The sequence below is a fragment of the Polistes fuscatus genome, unplaced genomic scaffold (genome assembly GCF_010416935.1).
Source record: "Polistes fuscatus isolate 324 unplaced genomic scaffold, CU_Pfus_HIC Scaffold3, whole genome shotgun sequence".
In the NCBI taxonomy this organism is placed as follows: Eukaryota; Metazoa; Arthropoda; class Insecta; order Hymenoptera; family Vespidae; genus Polistes; species Polistes fuscatus.
The window spans coordinates 3,287,899-3,312,949 of NW_025113107.1; the positions used below are offsets into that span (position 1 = coordinate 3,287,899).

A 25,051-nucleotide genomic window follows, 5' to 3' on the forward strand; every position below is an offset into this window, starting at 1 on the left:
AGAAGCGCGAAATTTAATGTTTAAAAATCTTTTAAAAGTTCCTGTGCTTTAATTTTACTAGTTAAAGAAAAATTACATATAACCTCATAAAGAAAAGTAACTTCTTTATAAAAATACAATTATAAAAAAGATAATCATACAATTAGATTATTTCATATGCATGATTTTTTTTACTGTTGTGTGTAAATTATAATTTTATGATTTATTTATTGATTAAAAATATGCTGAAATTATTATAATAATGATAATATATTTGAAGTATTGGAAAATCCTTTCTATATAACATGCAACTAATGACGCCACGTATGTAATTGAAATGTTGGCTATTAACTGTTGGTGAACGTCCATGTTTTCTTGTGTCACACAAGATTTTTTACAGAATTGAAAATAATTGAAATAATAAATAAATTGTTATAATATTTATTAAAATCATGTTTAAAAAAGGAACTATTCTTGTTCTTCTATTCTGTGTTTTTGTTAATTATGGAAATGGGTTATATTTCCATATCGGTGAAACCGAACGAAAATGTTTTATTGAAGAAATTCCTGATGAAACTAAAGTATTAGGTACAAATAATATTGTTTGTATGTTTATTTATATCCTAAAATAATGGATATCTTTATTTATTTAATAGTTCATTATAAGGTGGAATTATATGATCCAAGAAGCGATGGATTTATGAAAAGTAATACTGGAATTGGTATGCATGTTGAAATTAGAGATCCTGATGACAAACCTATCCTTTCTAGAGTTTACAGTTCTGAAGGAAGAATCGCATTCACATCGCATACACCTGGAGAACATATTATTTGTTTATATTCTAACAGTACTGCATGGTTCGGTGGGACACAGCTGGTAAATTATATTACATATCTATCAAGGTTTATATAGTTTTTATGTATCATAATTAACAATATGATTTTACAGAGAGTACATTTAGATATACAAGTAGGAGAGCAAGCGATTGATTACGCTAATGTAGCACAGAAAGAAAAGTTATCCGAATTACAATTGAGAATACGTCAACTTGTAGATCAGGTCGAACAGATAACCAAAGAACAAAACTATCAACGAGTAAGAAACTTACGAAACAAAATGTAATTAATAGTTAAGTATTACTTCTAATTATTCTTTCTAATTATTTATTTCAGTATCGTGAGGAACGTTTCCGACAAACATCGGAAAGTACTCATCGCCGTGTGTTTTGGTGGTCTCTAAGTCAAACACTTATTTTATTAGTTATGGGTGCTTGGCAAATGAGACATCTTAAGTATTTTTTTGAAGCTAAAAAATTAGTCTAATAACGCTTGCAATTTGTCATTTCTTTGATGCTCGTCATTTTTAATAATAGTAATAATATATCATTGCAATATATTGTATCGTATAATGCATAATATTATATTTTTTCGAAACATTTGTTTAAATACGTATTCTTATAAAAATTTCTTATCAAAAGTTTAAACGTTCGTTATATAATATTCTAAATGATTAAATTAATTTTCTGATATATCTCATTTAACTATTCATAAGTGATGTGTGTATATATATATATAGAATTAGAACTACTTACCTTTTATTATTATTATGATTTTAGTTTACATTAAAGAATTATTAAATTGAAATAACAAATTTCAACCGAAAGAATTATAATATCGAAGAAATATTGTATCAGTGTATCAAAGATCATAAGCACATATTTATATACCATGTTTTTACAATAAAGATACTTCATATTAATAAAAATATTATTATTAATTTAATTAAACAATTAAAGAGAAAATGTATGTATACATCTGTACAATTGTCATTGATTAATTAAATTAATATAATTAATAACGTAAAAAAAATCGATTAATCTAAAGTTAAATCATACGTTAATCTCTATTTTTTGCTATTAATTAATAATTGTAGAGTTAAACAATCTCTTAAGATATGACAATTACGAAGTAATAGATCATCAAAAATCATTTGATGGAAGCCATATTTCTATCATCTTTTTATTTTTTCATCTGCTACTAGTAATTTTTATATACAAATTTTATTCGAATTAAATGTATCGTTTAAATTAAAAATATTAGTGATAGTTGTTTAATCACAATTTAATCGTATGATATATATTTTAATATTTATTAACAGTTATACGTTAAATATATACGAATGAAGTAAAACTTAATGTTTGATTATTAATATAAAAATTTAATAATTAATAAGATATATATAAATAATTTTAAATTTGACGAATTAAAATGACGTTTATATTTCCACTTCTGTCATACTACGGTATCAAATCTCCAAAAAATGTATAGAGAAATTCATGTTTAAGATCTCATAAAGCACAACCTGATCTGTACCTAGTAGAGTCTTATTAAAATGTCAGACTGCAATAATTTATAAGATGTATAAATAATTTTAAATTTGGCGCGTATTTAATTGACGTATCAAAATAAGGGTTATATTTCCACTTGTGTCATATACTACGATAACAAATCTCTAAAAAGTACATAGAGAGATTAGCGTTTAAAGTCCAATAAAGGTTGAACAACCTGATTTGTACCTAGTAGAGTCTTATCGAAGTATCGGACTGATTCGTATTGACGACAATCGTTATTTATTCGTATATTTAAAACTTATATAAAGCTAGGACTATATATATTGTTGCAAGATAGATGTATATATATATATATATTTCTTGTAACTTATTTATATAGATAGAACGTTTCCAAACTGTAAATTGGCAGTTTATAAGTGCATACAATAAAGTAACATGCTAACCTACGATATAGTGTAACATTAAACCTAAATTGAAAAAAATGTTTATTTATCTTTTTTATTTTATAAATATATGAACTTTAAAAAGTCATTAAATCGATGCTAGAATAATTAAAGTTTATTAATAATATAATATTTATCAAGTTTTCGTGCATCTATGATGATTAATATATGAAGATATTCTTTTGATATTAAAGAATAGTTTTTACAAAACTATTTCATTCAGTCGACTTTTGTTTGCAAAAAGTATGATTATCGTTTATTAATGCTCATGTACGTTGATATCGATGACATAATTTTTAGTTTATTGTTTAATATATTTCTTTTTTTTCAGATAGATTATATATTCTGTATACATAACTGATTAAAGATTGAGTATTTCACTGCTAGATGGTAAAATTACAAAATAATATTGCTTTGCATTTAGAAAGAAATTCAAGTGTTGCATTTAAGCAGTGGTACATCATCCACCACGGCTTTTACAGAGATGGTTGGATTGGCGGGCGGGGGAGGTCACCTTTATCCCTCGCCCCCAATGCAACCTAATCCAGAACGTGAGTATTATCATTTTTTATTTCGTTTTTGAGTGTTTCTTTTACCTCATAAATTTTTATATTTTTTTTTGTAGTTAGAGAAATGTCTGGAATTGCACCCAGTGCTCCGACAAGTGCGGATGCTTGTTTAAGTATTGTGCATTCTTTAATGTGTCATCGTCAAGGCGGTGAAAGCGAAGGATTCAGTAAACGTGCTATTGAATCATTGGTGAAAAAGCTTAAAGTAATTGTATTTTTATACAAAGCGTATATTGCTTGATCTATAATATTTATTTTTTGTAATAATAAATTTATTTAATTTGTGTTATATTTATGCATAGGAAAAGAGAGATGAGTTAGATAGCCTAATAACAGCAATCACTACAAATGGAGCACATCCCAGTAAATGTGTTACCATACAAAGAACACTCGATGGCAGGTTGCAAGTTGCTGGACGTAAGGGTTTCCCACATGTCATTTATGCACGGATCTGGAGATGGCCAGATTTACATAAAAATGAATTAAAACATGTGAAATATTGTCAATTTGCTTTTGACTTAAAGTGTGATTCAGTATGCGTGAATCCTTATCACTATGAAAGAGTTGTTTCACCTGGCATAGGTAAGTTGTCTTTATTTTATGTGCTCATCTATATTTAAATATTTCAAATTTGCATTTACACATTGTTATTATATTTTTTTATATTTTTGGCGTTATTCGCTTGATAAGCTTTTGTGAACTCAGTAGTAGTAGCACCATAAGAGTAAATGATTTATTATTGTGGCCTTGGTGTATGATGGAAGGGGTTGGTTTCCCCCGCACAGACCCATTCTTTGCAGACCTGTCTGGATTGTCACTGCAACCAGGAGTAGGTGTAGGACCAGGCAGCAGATTGGTGAAAGATGAATATACCGTTGGGGGTGGCGGATCAGCAGCTGCTGGGACAATAGGAGCGGCTATGGATGTTGATGGTGAAATGAACCAAACTATTCAACACCATCCGCCCGCACAACCTCCTACAGCAAATAACACACCACAACCTCAACAAGGTTTTATACCAGGTTTAGCACCACCTAATCCAAGTAAGTTAAACATTTGTTCATCTAATTGTTGATTTTATTACATTTATGCCAGTGCTATTTAACTAAATACAGTTTTCGATCTTTCTCATATATCAATTTATATTTTTTATATACAAATTTCATAGGTTTGAATAGTACTGGCTTATATGTGTAAATGGTATGTATACAAGAATTAATGAAAAGATATGTTGAAATGCAATAAAATGCTCCACGAAATGTGACTATAATATTTTCAATAATAAGATTTACTTATATATGTGTATAAACAATTAAAATGCTTTTTGTTATACAAGGTGGAATGATAACTATAATACAGGGGATAGTTTTACATAAACAAAATAAAAATTTGATGTAACAAATGAAACCCTTCTCTTATTGTTTTAAGATTACCATTCCATTCTGTATAAATATTGATGTCATTTTTAAATATTTATTTATACATTTAATATGTTTTGTATTTAAATAGAAAAAAATGTTCTTTACTAAGTATTATAAATGTTAAATATGGAGCATGTTTGAATAAATATAACATGACTATTTTCTATAGCACAAAATTTTTACTTCAAGTTATGCTATTGCGATAATAAATATGCTATTATTCTATTACTTTATTTCAAGTATACAATTATTGCTTTAAGGTATATTATGTTATTTTGCAGTTTTACATTTCATTTTTGCTTTATTATTTTCTTTTTCTTTTGTTGTTGTTGCACAGCTAATGGTGAGGGTATATTTGGCAGTAGTGGGGGAGGGAATAGTGGTAATCCCCACACTAAATTGGACGACAATAATTGTCCTAGGCAAACTTGGATCCCTACACCTCATCACTCTTCAACACATAACATACATCATCGTACGTATATGATAAAAAGCTTTTTTCTGTTTTTATTATACTTTATTTTCTTTAATCAGCTTTCGCTTTGTATACAAAATTAATTTAATAATCTCTAGTATGCAGCAGAATTGTTCTATCTCAAATGAATAATTTTCAGAAACACTGGGTAAAAACTCTGTGAAATTTTGAATATGATATTAGTACATTTGTATTATGTATTGTGTATGAGTCACATTTGATTTTACAGCAGTAGTACATCCAATGAGTCACACCGTAGGTAGCCAGCAGCAGTCAATAAACACAGGCAGTGGAAGCAACAGTACTCAAATATTGAGTTCACCTCAAGGACAATCAACAGACACTTTCTATGGAACTACCACACCTCCTCAAGATATTAATCAACCATCAACAAACGTTGAGGCCTTAGCAGCTTCCTTAGGTATATTTTGTTTTCTTTTTATCGTTATAGTAATAAGAAGATGTAACATTATTTTAGGCGAAGGTCAAAATTCTCCGGTGTCGCCTGTACATATTCACCATTCAAATGGATTTACTGTTGGCACAGCAACGAATCCATATAATTCTGGAGCTCCGCAATGGACAGGAGCTAATACACTTACTTACACACAAAGTATGCAACCTCCAGATCATAGACATCTTCACGCTACATCTTACTGTAAGCTTAGATTTAGTATTATGTTAAAAAATATGTCTAATAATTCTTCTTTCTTAATATATTGCCAATTAAATAGGGGCTGGTCATGGAGGAGACGTTGCTGGAAATATTGGTGGATTATTGTCTACGCAACCAGCACCTGAATATTGGTGTTCTGTTGGTTATTTTGAACTAGATACACAAGTAGGAGAAACTTTTAAAGTAAGCAGCGGTTGCCCAACTGTTACAGTCGATGGTTATGTAGATCCAAGTGGAGGTAACAGATTTTGTTTAGGGGCATTAAGTAATGTACACAGAACGGAACAAAGTGAAAGGGCACGTCTACACATAGGTATATATATATATATAAATTAAATTTAAATATTAGATTACATAGAGTGTCTGAGATTTCTCCAGCCAAACGGTATCAGCTTAATCTATGCATGAAAATAAGAAAAAAATATTTTTCATGTATAATATTGGAAAAATCTCAGATACCCTATGCATTTATATATATATAGATAATATATATATATAATTAATTGAATTGTATTAATTTTACTTCAGGAAAAGGTGTAGTGTTAGACTTAAGAGGCGAAGGGGATGTGTGGTTAAGATGCCAAAGTGAGCATAGTGTTTTTGTACAGTCTTATTATTTAGACAGAGAAGCTGGTCGAGCACCTGGAGATGCGGTACATAAAATATATCCTTCTGCATATATTAAGGTGTTCGATTTGCGTCAATGTCATAAACAGATGAGAGGACAGGCAGCTACAGCGCAAGCTGCTGCTGCTGCACAAGCAGCTGCTGTTGCTGGTCATCTTACGCATGGAGCACCTATAACTAAAAGTTAGTGTCACAGTGCAAATACAATATTAAATATTATTACCCAACAATTTGTAAATATAAACAAACCTCTTATAGATTTAAGTGCAGCTGCAGGTATTGGAGTGGATGATCTTCGACGACTTTGCATCTTACGTTTAAGTTTTGTGAAAGGTTGGGGTCCTGATTACCCAAGGCAAAGCATAAAGGAAACTCCATGTTGGATTGAGGTATAAAAAGTATTATTTACAATATTAGTATATGAAAAATATTGGATATTTTTTTATTCTAATGACTAATAAATAACATATAAGATTTATTGTATTCCTCTTAGGTACATTTGCACAGAGCTCTTCAATTATTAGACGAAGTATTACATACTATGCCAATTGATGGTCCACGTGGTATCGAATAATTTTACATACATTTTGATAATATACGAAAAGAAAATGAAGAAGAAAGTTCACAATGTAAGAGATGTGATGTGCAAAATGTACATTATGTATGTAGAGGGACTTTTAATATGTAACACATTCTTAAGATTTTAAATTGATATAATTTTTGAAAATAAAATTAATGAAATGGAAATATTCAATACAATCGCAAAAAGTTGAAGAAACTTTACCGTATAAATTTCATTGAAGCAAGTGTTGGAGAAAAAGAAGAAGAAAAAAACGAAACAGAAAAAATTGAGTTTAAAATACCAATTAAAATTCGTCTCAATGGTTTACAGTATATACAGATCAAGTCAGCTAAGATCGACCACTCGAATAATTTCTACACTAAAATTGTATTGTAATTTGTACGCTTATAGCTGACTCACGTTGTATATGGTATAAATTATAGAAATAAAATGTGTGCCACAGCCTTGTACTATTTCAACAATGTACAAAAATTAAACAAAGGGGACATTATTATTTTTGAATCAAAAAGTTATATTTTACTCTGACGAAATGCATCTGCAAAAGAAAAGAAAAAAAAGAAATAAAAAAGAAGAAGAATAAAAATGTATTTTAGTAGACATTTGGTCTCTCTTATTATAAAGCTGAAATTATTTTAAAAAAGAAGGCAGCTGTTTCAGCTTGAATAAAATGTATTGAGTAAAACAAAATTAAAAGTAAAGAAAACATGTAAAATACATTCTCAAAAGAAATAGTCATAACATCATTTTATTGAAATCAATGTATGAGATATATTATCATCATTGATGATAATATTCATATCAATATATGAGATTTATCTTTTAATATAGTTTGAAATACGTAATCTGCTAAATACAATGAACTTATAATATTTGTAATATATTATTTGGAAGAAGAAAAAGAAGAAAGAAAGAAATGAGGACATTTGAGTGCATAATACAGAGATTTATTCTAGGGGTGCACTAGCGTACAAAATCCTGTCTGATGATATATAGCCTTGAGACATAGAATTGATATAATAATTATCAATCGTACAAACTATTATACACTATAAATAGATAATATCAATACTAAAATCTAACTTAAATATGTGACATATATTTGATTAATTCATATATGACTGAATTGTCAATAATAAATACGATGATAATAAGCATATTATAGACGAGCTCTCATTAAGTTATTACATGTTACCTGGAAGCTATTTTAGAATCATGAATAATATTTTGCACTAATTTGGTGTTGTGCCATTAGAATAATCCCTCTATAAAATCATTCTTTTTTATAGTATAAAACCAAAAAAATATAATTATTAATATTTACATTGTAATTATTAGTAACAGTGTTTTTATAATATTAATGCTCATTTCGTCAAAAATTATGCTTTAAGAATTGAAAAGATTTATTAATTATTATCATTGTTATTATTATCGTTCTTGTTAGTACTATTATTATTATTACTATTAATGTTATTAGTAGTAGTTTTTATTTAGTTATATATGCATTATCGTGAGATAAATATAAGATCTACATATGAATGTTGAATAACTGTAGAAATTGCTAAGAAATCTGTAAATGTAAATCGTCTTTGATTTCGAGCAAATTTAATTATTATTATTGTATTAGTACATTTAATCAATTTAAAACGATTATCGATATTTGCTGCTGTCATAAAGTAGTAGTTGTGTAATTATACATACCACATTTATCAGCCATTTTATTATTATTACATATATATATATATATATTCGTACAAAATATTTTAATACACATGGTAGTATTGTCAAATAGAATGAAGTTGACCAAATTTTATACCAATATATATATTACATATTTACTTATTCTGATTTATTGCAAAAGAGTTTATTGCTTGTTTTTATCATTTTTTGAACTTTTGCTTTATAAAGATACGCTGAGCTCTGTCATTCTTTTTTTGTTGTTGTCATAAATCAGTAGAGATTATTTGACTGTTTAATTTTATATATTAATTTTATATATATATATATATATAGGATGTGCCTCGTAACCAGTGGTACAAGCGAACAAGGGGTGATTCTGTGTAGATAAACTGAGTCAAAATGTAGAATAAGGCTTATTTTTCTTAAAAACAAAGCCTTATATAAACAAATTTTACTTTATATTTTTAACTTAGTTTTTTTATGTAAAATTACTCCTACTCGCTTATACCATCAATTACAGGACATCCTGTGTATTTCTTTATTAAATAATAATTAAGATATCGTTGATTCTCAATGGATACTTGTTCTTTTTGTATAATATTCTGTCCGATGGACATTAATGTCAATAGCTGAAATGAGCTATCCGTTCGCCAAAGTAAGCATGAGGTTATTATATATTGCTTCTATTTGCGTATAAGTGCAAAATATATAACCCTTTTTATTAAATATATAAATAGCGTTGTATTTTACAAGTGGAAATACTAATATCACTAAGAAAATGTGATTTGTGAAATGGATGAACTACAAATAATTAAAAAAGAAGAAAAGAACATATATATTGTTAAAGAAATGAATTAATGGCAGATAATGTTACCAACTAAGTTAAAATTTAATAAAAGAAGAAAAGAAAGAAAGAAACTGTAAATCATTGCTAAAAGATGAACGAAAGCGTTTGTTTTATTATTTGACCAAGGTTAATTGAGTGAGGGATATATATCGTGAACGTAAAGTCAGCAAATTTTTTAAGTATACCTATTGCCAATTTCGTATTAAGAATACATGTGCCATCACTTTCATACATATTATACACGAAAGAAGTAACAAAACAACAAAGATAAATAAGATTTAGAATTTTCTACAAATTCTATATTTTTAAACAAAAATCCATTGAACGCGAACAGAAATAAAGTAAAATAAAATAATAATACTTGAATATGTGCTTTAAGTAACACGCATCAAATTAAAAGATACCGATAAGGATTGAAGTCGAATAAGATTTTTGCAAACAAGATAAATTATTTTAACTTATAATATTTATATACCAAGATGTCAATCGCGTACACGGCTTAATTAACATTCGTATATTATTAACTCGAATAATTACTTGGGAATAATTTTACGAAAAAATATTTTCAATGATGATCATAATTTTTTGAAGAAAATATACCTCTCTTTGAATCCAAGTTTCTATAAACATTTTTGGAACTGGTATCAAAGTGCAATAGCAGCCCATTGTCTTATGTCAGACGTATTGTAGTTGATAGATAAAAAGTAAATTATACCATAGAAATCTACACTATTCATTAATAATTAATTAATTAATAGTAGGGTAAGATATGAAACAGACTGGTATTTATATATACCACATATTTTGCGATATTAATATCATACAAACAAATTTGTTCATATATGAAACATAAATATATATATATACATGCTATATGCTATTATTATATATATATATATATATGTAGCATTTTTAAATGCAAAAGCTCATGCGAGATATAATATACTATAGGTTCTTTTATATGGCTATTTTCTTCATTTGTTTAAATCAAGAGAAATCATGATTATATGAATCAATCTATTAAACGTCATCCTTAATAATAAATTCTTATTATATTCAAATAAACATAAAAGAAGAGTAATGAAAAATATTTTCAATTCGTTGAATGCAATCATTATAATAGAATATACAATTAGGTTTTTTGAGATCAAACAGTAGATTATCTATTCTGATTTTCAAGCAGTAGAAGTATATATAAGAAATATAAAAGTATGTTAATATATTAAAATTTACTTTTTTTACTATTCCATATTTATGTGAGTTTTTCCTGTAAATATTTTTTTTTATATATTTAGAAATAATCCTTCAAATATTTTTCAATGTAGAGAAAAATTTTTCTTCTTTTTATTAACAGTAATATTGTCATAGAGCAACATCATTTGTTTCTACGCCAAAGATATTCTAATAACATGAACTACAGTATGCTATTATATAATAAACCAAGTATAAAGATAGTATATATATAATTTTTTTCGTCGTTATTTCTTCACAATTAACAGTGCAGACAGAATTACATTTAATCAATGTTTTTATACTACGATTTTATTCGATGCAAATAAAAAAAATGTATAGTTAATGCAATTGAATAAAAAGCACTTTGTGGAGAGTATCGCAAGTGATATAATCTGTCAGAAGTACATAGGTTCATAGAATTTGAGTGAATATGTTTATAAGAGATTTTTTGTTATGATATATACACATGATCATTTTAAATAAATATATTCCAAAAATGATAAACAATTTTTTGATTTGTCATGTATATTTTAAAATCCAAAATTAAAATGGAACACAATAATCAACATTACAGCAAAATATATTTATTTTAAATATTAATACACGAAGATAATAAGCAAGCAAATTACTTCTAAAAGAACTCATTTTTATTTATTTATAAACTTACAACTTTATTATTTTCTACATTTGTTTCTTTACCACTGGTGTATTTTCCTTTATAAATGTTCCCCTTTAAATCTATAGCAAACTCATAATTGACAATGTTCGCTAACGTTTCCTCAATCGCTTTATCTACATTTTCAGCAGTTATGAAAGTTGTTGCTTCTTCTTTAAGTTTTTTAACATGTTCCTCTATTTTTTGCATCTTCAATAAATCTCTTTCCTCTTTTTCTATTAACTTTTTAAATATAAGTTCTTTGTTTTCTTCTTTTAATTTCGCCAATCTAGCTTCTCTTATTTTGGCTACTTTCTTGTTCCATTCATCGTTTATTAAATTACACTGTATGAAATCCTCTTCCGCTTGTTTATTCACAATTGTTTCATCAAATTGTACTTGATTCTTGAGAAATTCTTTTTCAAAATGTTGCCTAAAAATAAATGTAAACCATTATCTCTATTATATTAATTCTCTTTTGCTCTCTCTCTTTTATATGTAAAAACATATTAACTTACATAAGCGATTTCATAGCTGTTCTGTAATTATTATGTAGTCTTTTAAGTTCTAGATATTCATTCATAGGTATTTGCGGTCTTTTAGGTACTCTGAACATCTTGCTCTTCGCAGTTGGTAACCAAATCGGTTTCCTTTTCCATCTAATGCATTGCATGTAAATTACATTTGGCACAAAATATTCGCTCTTTATAAGATTGCCCAATGTTAGAGAACAAACACCACTTATTTGTTTTGCTCTCAACATGTTTATGTATAGATTATCTGCGTATGAAATAAATATAGTTTTATTAAATATATGCTACATATTAATTATTAAAAATGTTTATTTGTTAATAATAAGAGAGAGAGAGAGAGAGAGATTTAGATTTAGAAATATAAAATTAAAAATAATAAACACACACAAAATCCCCAAACATTAAATTTAGTATATTTTAAATTAAAAACATTTCAATATTTACAATAATTATTGAATGCATAATCATAAAGTATATAATTAAATTTCATAATATAATAAATCCTTACATAAATACCTTACATAAATACCTTACATAAATACCTTAATTTATTTTATATCAGTAATAAATAGTTCACTTATTAAATGTAAATTGTTAGATGCAGGCCTGATCTTTAGTGCGCATATTTGAGGTTAGGAATAAGTTAGAGACCTATATTGTTATCTAAACCATGAAGTAACGTTTGGTTACGAGCAAGATACATTTACAGTACATATATATGAATATATAATTTATATATTAATGTATACACACAACGATTATACTTATAATAAATTAAATATATTTAATTATTTAACAATAAATTAATTATTTCTAACATTTTTATTACAAATTGTGCATTCTAAACTTAACTTTTTGCAAAGCAAATTCATTCATTTGCAAATCAAATTCACTTGATTTACCAAAAGTTGAATTTGGAGTTTACAACCTGTATAACAATTAAATTATTCTCTTTTTTTTATTCTTTTATATTATTTCTATTAAAAATTAAACCAAATGGATAAATCATTCGTTCATTTGCTGCTTATATATGATGTGCGTAAAATATATTTATTACATAAAGTTTATATTGCATCATTCTAGGATCGCATTTTATTACATACTTTAAAATTAAACAAATGATAATAATATGTAATAAAAAATAAAAATTGTAGAAAATAAAATACAAATTTAATTTGAGAATATTTAATTTAATTATTAATTTTATAATATTTTAATAATTAAAAAACTAAAATAATATTAATGACTAAATACGATGGTAATCGGGTCGCGTTAAAGCGCCAAATTTCAAAACAGTGAGAGTGATGTATCTACGTAGATTTAAAAGCGAAATATTCATCTATTTAGATTTTAACAACTATCGAAGATCGTACATATCTGTATAAAATGTATGTGCTATATTTATGTTCACATGCATGTGTTAGAAGGAATTGCAGGTAACCGTGAGTGAAATAATTAGGCTGCGCGTTTTGAGGATCTCATTAAATTCAAAGCGCGAATGCGCCAGGGCTCTTTTGCTTATATATGTATGTATATCCAAGCGTTACTTTTTTTTCATAATGCAGTTGAGACTAAGACCTTATTCCAGTGAGTGCGTCTTTCTAACGCGTTTAATAAATCTAACATTTGTATAAATTTTTGTATTTTTTACATATTATTCACCAATTTTGACTGGAAAAACAAAAACGTATCGACCCGAGATTCGCGCCTAAAAATATGAATTTTTGTTGAATCAATGTATTGCAGTTAAATAAATCAACAAATATAGATTATTTAATAAAGAAAAGATGTACAGTGTCACTGTGACTCCAGGAAGATCTTCCGAGAAACAGAGTACTTCGAGAAGTAAAGAAACCGAATTGTACAAAAGTAGAAGAAGAGAATCTGTACCAGTTAGAGTTTTAAATTATATCCGGTCCCAGTTTCAAGCGGAAGGTGTTTCGGGTGAGTCATAAATTGATTTAGAGTCTACTCCTTTTTTTAAATAAATAAAAATTATTTGTTTCTACGAATTTGGATAAAAATTCAGTCATTTATAATGTTTAGATATAATTGATTTTATTTTTACAAAAAATATAACGTAATACATTTGATTAATAAATTGTGGGTATCTTCGCACAGGTACTCTTTGTTTTATATTTATGCATAAATCGTTTAGAAAAGTGTAATTAATATTAATATCACACAATACTGATTTGTACGACATGAATATTTTTATCTAACAATTGAAAATTGTTATCTGTAATTATGAGAACTAAATATTATTTATTTTGACGATATAAATTAATTATCACACCGTTTAACGCGCGTATATATTTGTTTTATATCTTTTATAATTTCCTTCTTCTTCTTCGTTCCTTTTTTTTATTTCAATAATTGCATATATGAAAAAAGATATATATATATACTAAATAATATATAATTATTATATGTATATATATTATATATACATATATTTAAAGTAATTTAATATTAAATTTAAATTTAAATTCGTTCCTAAAGTATTATATATTCGAAGAATATCACATTATCTCAGTCTTCTTGTTTCTTTGATTTTTTATCAGTGTTTCAACGTAGATAGTACATTGAATTTGATGTTTTAAAAATACATATTTTTTATAATTTGATTAAGTGAATAAAACGGCGATATTGTATAGATTTTGTTTTAATGAGATAATATGTCGCAATCAATGTAAAACTCTATAAGAGAAATCGATTCTTAAGTGTGAAAAATTCTATTTTCGTTGGTTAATAATAACACAATTGAATGTACCACTGGTGGCACACATATTTCTACATATACATATGTATATAAATAATTCAGTACGTTATATCCTCTTGCATTTGACACGTAGAAATAGTGTCGTTTTTTAAATTAGATTCGCCATGTATGCTAGAGAATAAACTTTCTGAAACTTCGGCGTTTATAACTTCGCAACTGTTTACATCCTTTTGTAAAGGCATCCGATATTTGGAGTAATCGTTCATCCAAACATCATTTATCGAATCTTCACTTTCGTCTATAGATTCTTTTAGAATCGAATTATAGTTATTGGATATAGATGCTGTGCGAATCATCCATACTTGTTCTCCACTATAGTCATCTGCGTTACTTTGTACATTGGCCATGCGCATACCGGCCGAACTATCGTTATATAGAAGCCAGTAAGGGGAAAAAGAATGATGTCTTTGTTCTGCTACTAATTTTATCTGTTGCGAACAAACATCCGTGGGAAGTAAGGCTTTATGCGTAACTATTGGCGCAGTATAACAATATATACAAGATGTTTGATCTAGTTTTGTATAATCTATCCTTTTGGATATATTAAAATTCAATATATTTTCAAGATTATTTTCTGATAACTTTTTGTGCGACCATTTAGGCCGAAATGGATCTAACATTCCTGAAAAATGTACGAAATAATGATATATATTAATAAATCTATTAGATTTTTAAATACAATTATTTACGATTTAATAAATAATGCATACCTACCATCAGAGCATGGCTGTACTCTCTCCGTTACAGAATCCTTACACGCATTTATATCTTGCGATATTATAAGATCATTCGATTGTCGTGATTCAAAACTTTGAGACATTGTGGTATATGATTGATGATTGTCATGCAAATTAGAATACTGATATGTAACTTCAGAATTGTATGGAATGTTGTTAGGTAATGTTTGACTAAGCGGAGGTACATCGGTTGAAAAATTAATACTACTTGCAGAACCAGTCATTTGGAAATATTCTCTTGTTTCCCCCATGTATTTATTATGATTGTCCAAGTACGTTTGATCTGTAGAAGTAGATTGTACATTGGACATTATAGACGATGAGTAATACAATGGATCTTCGGGTGGATTAATATTAAGTACCGATGGATTATCATTATAAACATTTTCACTAATGTGATATCGATAATTTGTATTTCCATTGCTTGCATTTGTTACTGGGTTATCAAGGTAAATAGCATGAAGTACTTTAGAAGTACTTATATCTGTATCTATATAACTATCGTCCATAGAATCCATAACATTTGTAATAGTCCACGTTTGATAATTTTGTTTTAAATCATTGTTCGTGTAGTTGCAATGATATTGACTACCTGTCTGATCGTTCAGTACATTAGACATTTGATCAATATCTTGTACATTTTTAACAAAATTTGTATCATGTAATAGGTATTCATCCTTGACATTATTTAAAACTCCATAACAATCTGTATTTATTACAGGATTATCTTCGTTGTCGTTGTCCACAGATTCTGCGGTTAATGTGTCAGAATTATCTAATATATTTTCAGAATGATATTGTTCTACCGGCCAAACTCTATAATCTCCAAATACCGGTGCTGCAAGTTCTCCTAAATTTGTACCAACTGGTGCTTGCAACATTTTTTTAAGAAGTATAGATCCACATGTACTCTTGGTCGATTCCTTTTGCAGGTGATGATACTGTATATGATTAGTGAAAGGATATATGCAAGAGTTAGGTTCATTAATACTTATTAAATTAGGCTTAGAACAATTAGGAAAATTGTGTGCAGTAGAACTACTTGGTGTGGTTCTTAGATCTACTATTGCTGATTCGTGTTGTGGATTGTGAGGTGTATTGTATGTTTGAAATTCTCTCTGTATTTTCCTTAACAGAAATTGCCTAAATTCTTCATAATGCTTGTCATCTTCTCTGCTTACAATTTCTTCTTCTGCACCAACCTAATCAAGAAGATAATATAAAAGATCATAAAACAAATAACGCAAGTACAATATACATACAATAAAGAAATATTCTGCATCTAACAAATATTATTTTCAATAAGAAATAATTTTTGATGTAAACAATGAAATCTATTTGTTTATGTCATTTTTAAACATTTACTAATTTTTTCATATGCATATATTTATATGAAAAGATAAATTAAATGTTTAAACAACAAATAGATTGCTTAGAAGATAAACTTAAATACAGAAATATATATATATATTCATAATATGAAAAGAAACATTTTAATTAAAGCTTCATGAAAAAATGAATTACATAATTGAGCAAAAAACAATAGGTTGTTTGAAGGCAAATAAAAATGGATCGCAAAGAACGATTGAAAGGAAATGCAGAAATAAATGACGATCGTTTCTGGAGCGGCGGGATATTCTTGATTATAGGACTTGATCGATAGAAGTGTCAATTGTACTAGGATCACGGCGAAATCCGATCAATTATGTAAAGTGTTGAAAGTTAGATTGTGACGTGAGCTTAATTAAGAGAAGAAACGTTAGAAAGAATGAAAATAAGAAAATAAGAAAGAAAGAAAGAAAGCAAGAGAGTGAGAGAGAGAGAGAGAGAGAGAGAAAGAGAAAAAAGAAAGAAAGAAAGAAAGCAAGAAAAAGAGAGAGGAAGGAAAAAAGGGAAAGAAAAAGGAAATGTAGGAGAGATGAAATCTCACCCATTGATAAGGGGATCGTTGTTGCTGTTGCTGTTGCTGTTGCTGCTGCTGTTGCTGTTGCTGTTGTTGAGAATGATAATAATCTTCGGCCATGACGTTATCAGGACTCTGTATAGGTGTGGAAGTTAGACCAAGTTTCTCGGTCTTTATCTTCCGCGTTCTTTTCTTTCGCGTTTGTTTTAATTCGTTTAACAATCTGTCGACTTCGCCATTGTTTCTGCTTCTTGCGGCCCTTAATATTTTAACAAGCAGCTCTTTCTGTGGATAAACGATCGTTTGATCGTTCGAATTTCGATTTAATATCAAAAGCAGAAAAAGAAGATCATCGTTGAACGATCAAATATCACATAGATCACGCTTGATCTTATTCTAACGTCTGAGAAAAACGTGTCTAATTTATTAGAAAGATCTTCTCTATTATTTTTGTAATTAATTGAAATCTAAGATCAAACTAATGAGATTTGTCAAAATGAGTCTTATTACCTTTATGTTGCCTGGCACCCGATATTTAAGAGCCAATGCTTGCAATTCCTTGTATGACAATTTGGAGATATCGTTGCCGTTCATTTTCAAATACCGGGACTCGAGAGATTTTGGCCATCTAAACGCGCGATCTTTTCTACACATTTATCACGGATGTAACAGGCACATATTTACTTAGTTTACTAAGATTATCGTCTGCCACCGGAAAGCGCTCATCTATTCTAACGAAAATGTTCGATTTCCTATCTTATTGTTAAATGAAATTAAGTACAAATATTCGTCTCACGTGTCGTATCTTTGACCGATTTCTTTTGTGGTAGAAACGAGAGACAACTATTTCAATTTAAAATATTTATATATATCTCGCAGAGTTTAATAAATTTTATTTATTCTATTGGAAAGATTTAAATAATATTAAAAACATTACAATTTTCTTCCTTTGGTATGAATAACATTCTTCTATATTCGTAAGAAACTATATATATAATTGTAAATAAATAAATTAATTTATTCGAACCAATTCGGTAATAACAAAAAAGAAAATGAGAAATTCCGATATGTCAATAAAAAAGTAGGAAGTTTGTGAATAAAAAAAGAACATGTTTGAAGAATAAAAAAAACGAAAAAAATCCAGTAGATAAAAAAAAAGAAAATATTGTATGTCATCAGTGTGACGGATGTTACATATATAAAAATATATGGAAAAATATGTGTTGGCCTATACTGAAGTTAGTTGTGTCTGAACGAGACAAAGAAGACAGAAAGTGACTTGCGCGCAAGGTAGAAGTGCGCTTTCCAGTATCCGTGCGTCGACGGACCGAGAGAGAGAAAAGTCATCAGTGGAGGAAGATAGGGCGGACGTGTTGCATCGTATAAGCAACGTTCTCGTGCGCCCGTAGAAGACAAATGAGAAGGGGACGATTGAACGAGAGGGTTGCCCACAACGAACGATTCGCGAACAATTAAATCCTCGATCCTGTTTACGAAGAAAAGGAGAAAAACAAGAAAGAAAGGAAGACAAACAATATAGGAATACAAGCAGAGAAGAAAACATAATCAAATAATCGATTATTTGAGGAGAGGAAGAAGGAGACTCTTCGTTATCTCTATTTGTCATTTTCCTATATACTTCAGTTGTTGCATCTAATTTTCTTTCTTTCTTTCTTCGGTGAGCGATCGGTTTGCCGATCTCCTTAAACGTTCTACCGGATACGGCCAATGAAGGCACGTAAGAGTCGCGAGAAACGTAAGTTGACCAATCTCAGGGCCAAGATCGTCCGTAATCTGTGGTGCGTTATCAGTGTGGTGCGATCGCAGCTAGGACATTCGACGTGTTTCTTCCTCGATGATCATCCTTGAGAAGCCGCGGAGTGAGGATTTCTTATACCGCGAAAAACGAACGAAACGAACATTCGTTTTCACAATATCGCATTTTCCTTTTCACTTTCATTTTCCCCTTTCTCATTAAATATTTCTTATTCTCTCTTTCTCTATTTCTGTTTCTCTCTCTCTCTGTTCCTATTTTTCCACCCTTTATTTCTTATTCATCTCGTTCGCTCTTACTAGCTGCTGCACGTAATTCGCCGAGGTGCGACAGCGCCAAGAGTCGATGGAGATGCAGCACCAAGGTTCGAGGCTCCTTCGACATAAAAAGATTTCACCTTAGACCTTCTTCTTCTTATTCTTATTTTTTCTTCTTCTCCTCCTTTATCTTTCCCTATATCAATTTATTTCTCTATACTTCTGATTATTTTTAATACACCCACAGTCTTATACGCACATTAATGCAAGTTCTTTGGCAACCAATATCTAAGGATCTTCTTTTACTCTCTTTCTCTACATCCCTATCTTCTTCTTCTTCTTATTATTACCCTCTTTCGTTGAATCATTTAGGAATTTTAGATAATTAGATAGAGAAATATACCACTCCTTTTGACTAGTAGAAATATTAAATAAGATGGGTGGAAAAAGGAGGGTAGTTTTATAGAATTGATATACCGAATCGACCGACACCACGCGACGAACTTTATTTTAATCAATATCTCATTTATATTCATGGACAATGAATATTCTTGTTCTAATTATCAAATAATATCCACAAAGATCAACAAAGTGGGATGAAATACGGGACACACAAAGTCCTCGGGATAGGAGCTGACCTGTCGTCGTCGTCATGGTAACCCCGGATGCCCGGGATTAGGAGCTCTATCTCACTTTAGCTTTCTCTCTCTTTTTCTCTCTTTCTCTCGCTCTCTCTTTTTCTCATTTTTCTTCTCATTTTAGAGCACACATGTGTATATTTTTTCATTGATTAACTCTTTGTAAAGAGGAAAATCCAAATGAACGAACCACCCTAATGCGATTACCGTCTGACGGCAGACCTTCGATATTTCTTAAAATATCCTACTTGTTGTTATATTCTGTAATATCATGACTCTAATATTTCCTGATTTTTTTACTTTTTACGGTAATCCATCCCATCGAATTTCAGATCAACGGCCTTTCTAATTTGTCTGATCCTACGAAAATTATCATTTGCCTTTTTTTTTAAATCACCCCATATATGTAAAAATAACAAGATATTTTTATTATGCATCGATAAATAATGAAAGCTATTAAACCAGGGAAGCTCCTATCTCGTTTCGTATCGTTTAATTTCATGAAAAAATTATTTCGGAAAAGTGGACACGAGTGACACGATATACATACACATACGATGAATACAAAATCGATTAGCTTAAGTCATTTTTATTGAATTCGACCTTCGAGGAAGATTGATTGATCGTGTTTGTTCGGTCGTTTGGTAGTTAGCTTAAAAACGTGATATAAGACAAGTTAGAAAAGGCATGTTGACATAGCCACGTATAGATATGTGAACAATTGATTGATGTTACACATGCATGTAAAGAAAGTATGCGACATAGAGAGTACCGAATTGCGTGGTATAGGACACATGAGTTAAAGTGTAGTGATCAAATATGAACTGTAATTACTTTATTTTCCTTTCTGTATTTCTATTTCTTTCTTTCTCTTTTTCTCACTCACTCACTCTCTCTCTCTCTCTCTCTCCTTAATTAAACCTTTTTAGAAAGGTGACAATTTAGATAATAGTTTTTTGTCAGTAGATAGATTTTCGTAGCTACAGTGATGTTTATGATCATACAAAATCTTTGTTAGATTCGATCGTACCTTTAGTTAACAACGTTGAACAAATGTAAATACTCGTCATTGCTTTGTTCTATTACAAATTTCGTTATGTCGAATAAAACTTGTAATATTTTGTAAATTAAGAAAATAACAAAATTAGAATGAGAGATAATGATAAAGAAAATTATTTGGTTGTTTACAAAATAATTAGGTTGTTTATAAACATAAAAGGATTGTTTTTGAATTTTTCCTATAAAATCTGGAAATTTGGATAATCCAATATATATGCGTCTGTAATAAAGATTTGTAACAAGTTTTGCTCGATGAGACGAATTTAAATAAAAATTAGTATCCCCTTAAATCAGTAGGGAACGTTATTAGAAAGAAAATAATCCATAGAAATTAGCAGCGACATTTTCGTATGTAAGAACTAGTCGTAATCCTTCTTCTCTCTATCTCTCGTACTGATTTCGTGTGTACTTTCATTTTCAAAAATACGATTTTAATAATGTTCAATTATAGTTACAATAATATGTAATTTTTCTATACGCGCGTAACGTCATTACGAGAGAGATTAAAGAAAAGAAAGTAAATGCGTAAAATAAGAATGTAATTTAGAGTGTGGTTTTGATATTAGGTAGATATGTATGAATAAGGGGTTGGTAAGGGGGGGTTGAAATATGCACTCGATACGGACTCGTTCTGTAAATACGTTGCACCCGTTGTTACATCTCTCTCCGAATATTTTAGTAGATGCTTTTTTGATCACACTCTCTTCGGTAGAATTCCTAGGAAGCATTTATAATTGGCAGATGGTGCATACACTGCAATCAGTAAAAAATCTGCTCGTTGCACCGTAAAAAATCACACACTTTTGTAAGTAGAAACGTTGCTTCCTCCTCTCTCTCTCTCTTATTCTCTTTTTTTATTTCTTTTTGCCTGGTAATAAAGTAAATAATTAAAAAAAAATATGAGAGGAGGAAGAATCTACCCTGTTTGCTCCTGAGTAATGAAACAAAAAACAAGAAGGGATCTTAGAATCGGAGCGGCCCTTACACGTGGTGCAGTATTAAGAGTGAAGCCCCCCTTGGCAACGTTACAGAGGGAGAACTTGAAGAACTCGGGGGCGTTTTAGGGGGTTCTGGAGGTGGCACCTTAGCATTGGGCGGACGCCACAAGCCTGAGGAATTGGCCACCTTGGCAGCCAACACGAGATTTTCAAGAAAGGAAATACAATTGATTTATCGGGGATTCAAACAAGAGTGTCCTACTGGTTTGGTCGACGAGGAAGCTTTCAAACAAATCTTCTCGCAATTTTTTCCACAGGGAGGTAAGTATTTCAATCTAACGAATTAAATAATAATAATAATAATAATATATTTTTAACTAATTTTTTTTGACGATCGTAGATGCCAGTCAATACGCTCATTACGTGTTCAACACTATGAAGAGAAAACACTCTGGTAAAATAAGTTTTGAGGTAAGCTGATTAATGGAAAGAGAAATTGGAATTGAAAAAATTATAAATGAACTAATATAAGTGAATATAATATGAACGATATAAATGAACTGATTTTATTGATTTATGCGTAGGAATTTCTGACAATTTTATCCAAAGTATCTCGAGGATCGGTGGAGGAAAAATTACAATGGGTTTTTGGATTATACGACTTGGACGGTGACGGATTGATACGCAAGGAAGAAATGTTGGATGTCGTTGGATCGATTTACGAGATGTTGGGTCGTTATACTCAGCCACAAATAGTCGAGCCGCATTTGGCAGCACGTGAACACGTCGATCGTATATTTCACGTGAGTTACGTAATTAATATCTACGTTTAAACTCACGATTTATATACTATTTATTATCTTTTAGCTAATGTAAAAAGATAAACGACGTTAATACGTTTTTAGCTAATGGATGCGAATAAGGATGGCGTGGTGACTATCGAGGAATTGGTGCAATGGTGTTCTAAAGACGAGCAATTATTACGAAGTCTCGACACTCTTGATACAGTCTTGTGAGAGTTTAAAATGACTTTCTTATATTCTCTATTAATTTATCAAAAGCTTTCTTTTTATTTACTCTAGCGATTGATACTGTTACTAAGCGTATGAAGAGAATTTCATGAGTTCTATTTGTGGAAGACGACCATTCAATATATCTTTTCAATTCTGATTCAAATCTTTGATCTCTTTTTCTTACAATTTAAAAACAAAAAAACAATCGTGATTTTTCACTTAATTATTGAAATGCATGAAGAATATATAAAATAATGAAATAATTAGAAGATTAAGCGCTCGTAGAAGGAAAGAGAAAAAAAAACAAAATGTATATTTTGAGAGACCAGGGTGAAGTATAAACAAGACCGTTTTAAAGGCTTTTAAATCACTCATGGGTTTCGAATGTTTCAAAAAAACAATACCGTTGGTCAAACGCATACAACGGTATGAAACGTCTTCTGAAAACGAAATTCTGTAAAAATTATTTCTCAAAGAGCGTTTGTAAATATGTATGTATCTACCCTACCTACCCAGTCTTTCAACCGTGCCATGTGTCAGAGTACGATAATCGACATTATCGAAACTTTAAGCGGACATGTTCAAATAGCGTATGTCACTTACTTGTAATTTTAGTGCGATATAGGAAACTACATTTAAATCCCTAACGTAACTTCCACAATTCACGATTACCGATGGCAATTTAAAATAGATCGATTTCTTCGAACTTTTATTTTTAACAACTGTCGTCTAATGTGCGTGTCGTCTAACAAGTGTCGTCTAATTTATTCCTTATTAAATTATAATTGATTGATATTAATCGTTAATGTTTTTTCTCATTTTTTTCAAATTTTCATCAAGTTCCAGATAAATTATTATTTAGATTTATGCACATCGATTTACGAACTTACGATTTTTGTACTTTTTCATAACATTAAACTTATACATTTAAAGATTTGAAATGACTGTTCTGATACATAAACCGTAAGAAAATAATAAACAGAAAAAGAAGAAAAAACGCGAAAAAATTTTGATATTTATAACAAAAAAAAAACGTTAAGAGTGGAAGTACGTAAATATCAAAGTGCTGATTTCGCCGAAGATAATCTTAGTAATAAATGATAGTAAAATCACACACATACACACACGCACGCCCAAACTCACACAAACAAAAAAATTGACTAAAAGGAAATTAGATTTTTTCGATGGAACATTTTTCCCGGGGCCTTTTAAAAGTTAGTTATGCTCGCTAAAAAAATAAATATAAAAAAATCTTTATCGTTCGTATTAAAAAAAAATAAAATCTTTAAAAGAAATTCTCCGTGATTATACTTAAACGGATTTTAAAACGATATTTATCTTTCTCTTATTGATAAGTGATTTTATCCAATATTATGAACCAATTAGCGGGCATATGATTTTATCCAAAGGATAAAAAATACAAAAAAAGAGGAGAGGCATCTTAACGAAGAAATTATCATTAAATGTGAGATTACATCCTTAAAAATATTTCGAATAAAATTCGTATTAACGTAAATTGCTATCCAAATAACACGGTGGATGTCTCACATTGAAAATTTGCAATATTAAGAAATATACATTGTATAGTACCTTGGTAGTCTCGACCAAATGAATGAAGCGTTAGTTGAAACGAACTAACGCCTCGTGTGATTCTCCTGTACCTTATTATTTAATTAGAGATTTTAACATATACGATCTATTAATATTATGAACAATATTTATTATATTATCGACATAAATAGTTCTATCGATGCCATGACCTATGTATCATACTTGTTGTTTCTAATTGATTGCGTCAAAATTATAAGAAAGGCTTGAATTTCTTTACAGCTTTCATATAAAAAAATTTAATGATTAATTAAGATAAACATTTAAACCAAT

The 25,051-nt window shown here is 29.2% G+C and overlaps 5 protein-coding genes across 12 annotated transcripts; 3 read left to right on the forward strand and 2 right to left on the reverse strand.

The window, feature by feature from the left end:
- The first annotated feature begins 308 nt into the window (after positions 1 to 308).
- Positions 309 to 1,744, forward strand: LOC122519341 (transmembrane emp24 domain-containing protein eca). The gene is made up of 4 exons (XM_043638721.1): positions 309 to 567; positions 636 to 856; positions 929 to 1,075; positions 1,153 to 1,744. The coding sequence occupies exons 1-4, from the start codon at positions 432 to 434 to the stop codon at positions 1,300 to 1,302; spliced, it is 654 nt and encodes a 217-aa protein (XP_043494656.1). The 5' UTR covers positions 309 to 431; the 3' UTR covers positions 1,303 to 1,744.
- Positions 1,745 to 2,227: 483 nt separating this feature from the next.
- On the forward strand, positions 2,228 to 9,907 carry LOC122519342 (mothers against decapentaplegic homolog 4). Of its 2 annotated transcripts, none has more exons than XM_043638722.1 (12): positions 2,228 to 3,016; positions 3,105 to 3,324; positions 3,399 to 3,547; positions 3,645 to 3,924; positions 4,107 to 4,385; positions 5,101 to 5,238; positions 5,468 to 5,659; positions 5,717 to 5,896; positions 5,973 to 6,227; positions 6,443 to 6,724; positions 6,800 to 6,930; positions 7,035 to 9,907. In XM_043638722.1, exons 2-12 carry the CDS (start codon positions 3,258 to 3,260, stop codon positions 7,113 to 7,115), a joined length of 2,034 nt encoding a protein of 677 aa, XP_043494657.1. In that variant the 5' UTR covers positions 2,228 to 3,016; positions 3,105 to 3,257; the 3' UTR covers positions 7,116 to 9,907. The 2 variants fall into 2 exon arrangements, with proteins under 2 accessions (XP_043494657.1, XP_043494658.1); XM_043638723.1 differs by having other exon boundaries at positions 2,229 to 3,016; positions 4,128 to 4,385.
- A 1,341-nt stretch (positions 9,908 to 11,248) lies between these two features.
- LOC122519343 (probable 28S ribosomal protein S26, mitochondrial) lies at positions 11,249 to 12,793 on the reverse strand. Of its 3 annotated transcripts, none has more exons than XM_043638725.1 (3): positions 12,612 to 12,793; positions 12,055 to 12,316; positions 11,249 to 11,969 (listed from the first exon to the last, which is right to left on the reverse strand). In XM_043638725.1, the coding sequence occupies exons 2-3, from the start codon at positions 12,297 to 12,299 to the stop codon at positions 11,537 to 11,539; spliced, it is 678 nt and encodes a 225-aa protein (XP_043494660.1). In that variant the 5' UTR covers positions 12,300 to 12,316; positions 12,612 to 12,793; the 3' UTR covers positions 11,249 to 11,536. The 3 variants fall into 3 exon arrangements, with proteins under 3 accessions (XP_043494660.1, XP_043494659.1, XP_043494662.1); XM_043638724.1 differs by having other exon boundaries at positions 12,599 to 12,793; XM_043638727.1 differs by having other exon boundaries at positions 12,586 to 12,793.
- Positions 12,794 to 13,629: 836 nt separating this feature from the next.
- LOC122519330 (Kv channel-interacting protein 2-like) lies at positions 13,630 to 23,333 on the forward strand. Of its 5 annotated transcripts, XM_043638712.1 has the most exons (6): positions 19,353 to 19,371; positions 19,568 to 19,629; positions 22,251 to 22,478; positions 22,558 to 22,628; positions 22,742 to 22,960; positions 23,063 to 23,333. In XM_043638712.1, exons 2-6 carry the CDS (start codon positions 19,611 to 19,613, stop codon positions 23,171 to 23,173), a joined length of 648 nt encoding a protein of 215 aa, XP_043494647.1. In that variant the 5' UTR covers positions 19,353 to 19,371; positions 19,568 to 19,610; the 3' UTR covers positions 23,174 to 23,333. The 5 variants fall into 5 exon arrangements, with proteins under 5 accessions (XP_043494644.1, XP_043494643.1, XP_043494645.1 ...); XM_043638709.1 differs by lacking the exons at positions 19,353 to 19,371; positions 19,568 to 19,629 and adding an exon at positions 13,630 to 14,013 and having other exon boundaries at positions 23,025 to 23,110; XM_043638708.1 differs by lacking the exons at positions 19,353 to 19,371; positions 19,568 to 19,629 and adding an exon at positions 13,635 to 14,013.
- LOC122519329 (1-phosphatidylinositol 3-phosphate 5-kinase-like) lies at positions 14,572 to 18,539 on the reverse strand. Its single transcript, XM_043638706.1, has 4 exons — positions 18,002 to 18,539; positions 17,519 to 17,776; positions 15,566 to 16,790; positions 14,572 to 15,473 (listed from the first exon to the last, which is right to left on the reverse strand). The coding sequence occupies exons 1-4, from the start codon at positions 18,143 to 18,145 to the stop codon at positions 14,890 to 14,892; spliced, it is 2,211 nt and encodes a 736-aa protein (XP_043494641.1). The 5' UTR covers positions 18,146 to 18,539; the 3' UTR covers positions 14,572 to 14,889.
- Positions 23,334 to 25,051: the final 1,718 nt, after the last annotated feature.

Excerpts from the sequence above, each read along its gene's own strand:
- LOC122519330 (XM_043638708.1), top strand. The coding sequence starts at position 13,857 with ATGTACAGTGTCACTGTGACTCCAGGAAGATCTTCCGAGAAACAGAGT. Across the intron at positions 22,479-22,557 it reads GCAATTTTTTCCACAGGGAG|ATGCCAGTCAATACGCTCAT; the intron begins GTAAGTATTTCA and ends TGACGATCGTAG. Across the intron at positions 22,629-22,741 it reads CTGGTAAAATAAGTTTTGAG|GAATTTCTGACAATTTTATC; the intron begins GTAAGCTGATTA and ends ATTTATGCGTAG.
- LOC122519343 (XM_043638725.1), bottom strand. The coding sequence starts at position 12,299 with ATGTTGAGAGCAAAACAAATAAGTGGTGTTTGTTCTCTAACATTGGGC. Across the intron at positions 11,970-12,054 it reads ACAGCTATGAAATCGCTTAT|GCAACATTTTGAAAAAGAAT; the intron begins GTAAGTTAATAT and ends ATTTATTTTTAG.
- LOC122519341 (XM_043638721.1), top strand. The coding sequence starts at position 432 with ATGTTTAAAAAAGGAACTATTCTTGTTCTTCTATTCTGTGTTTTTGTT. Across the intron at positions 568-635 it reads TGATGAAACTAAAGTATTAG|TTCATTATAAGGTGGAATTA; the intron begins GTACAAATAATA and ends TTTATTTAATAG. Across the intron at positions 857-928 it reads GGTTCGGTGGGACACAGCTG|AGAGTACATTTAGATATACA; the intron begins GTAAATTATATT and ends ATGATTTTACAG.
- LOC122519329 (XM_043638706.1), bottom strand. The coding sequence starts at position 18,145 with ATGTGTAGAAAAGATCGCGCGTTTAGATGGCCAAAATCTCTCGAGTCC. Across the intron at positions 16,791-17,518 it reads AACGATCCCCTTATCAATGG|GTTGGTGCAGAAGAAGAAAT; the intron begins GTGAGATTTCAT and ends CTTCTTGATTAG. Across the intron at positions 15,474-15,565 it reads AGTACAGCCATGCTCTGATG|GAATGTTAGATCCATTTCGG; the intron begins GTAGGTATGCAT and ends TACATTTTTCAG.
- LOC122519342 (XM_043638722.1), top strand. The coding sequence starts at position 3,258 with ATGGTTGGATTGGCGGGCGGGGGAGGTCACCTTTATCCCTCGCCCCCA. Across the intron at positions 3,325-3,398 it reads AATGCAACCTAATCCAGAAC|TTAGAGAAATGTCTGGAATT; the intron begins GTGAGTATTATC and ends TTTTTTTTGTAG. Across the intron at positions 6,228-6,442 it reads AAGGGCACGTCTACACATAG|GAAAAGGTGTAGTGTTAGAC; the intron begins GTATATATATAT and ends ATTTTACTTCAG.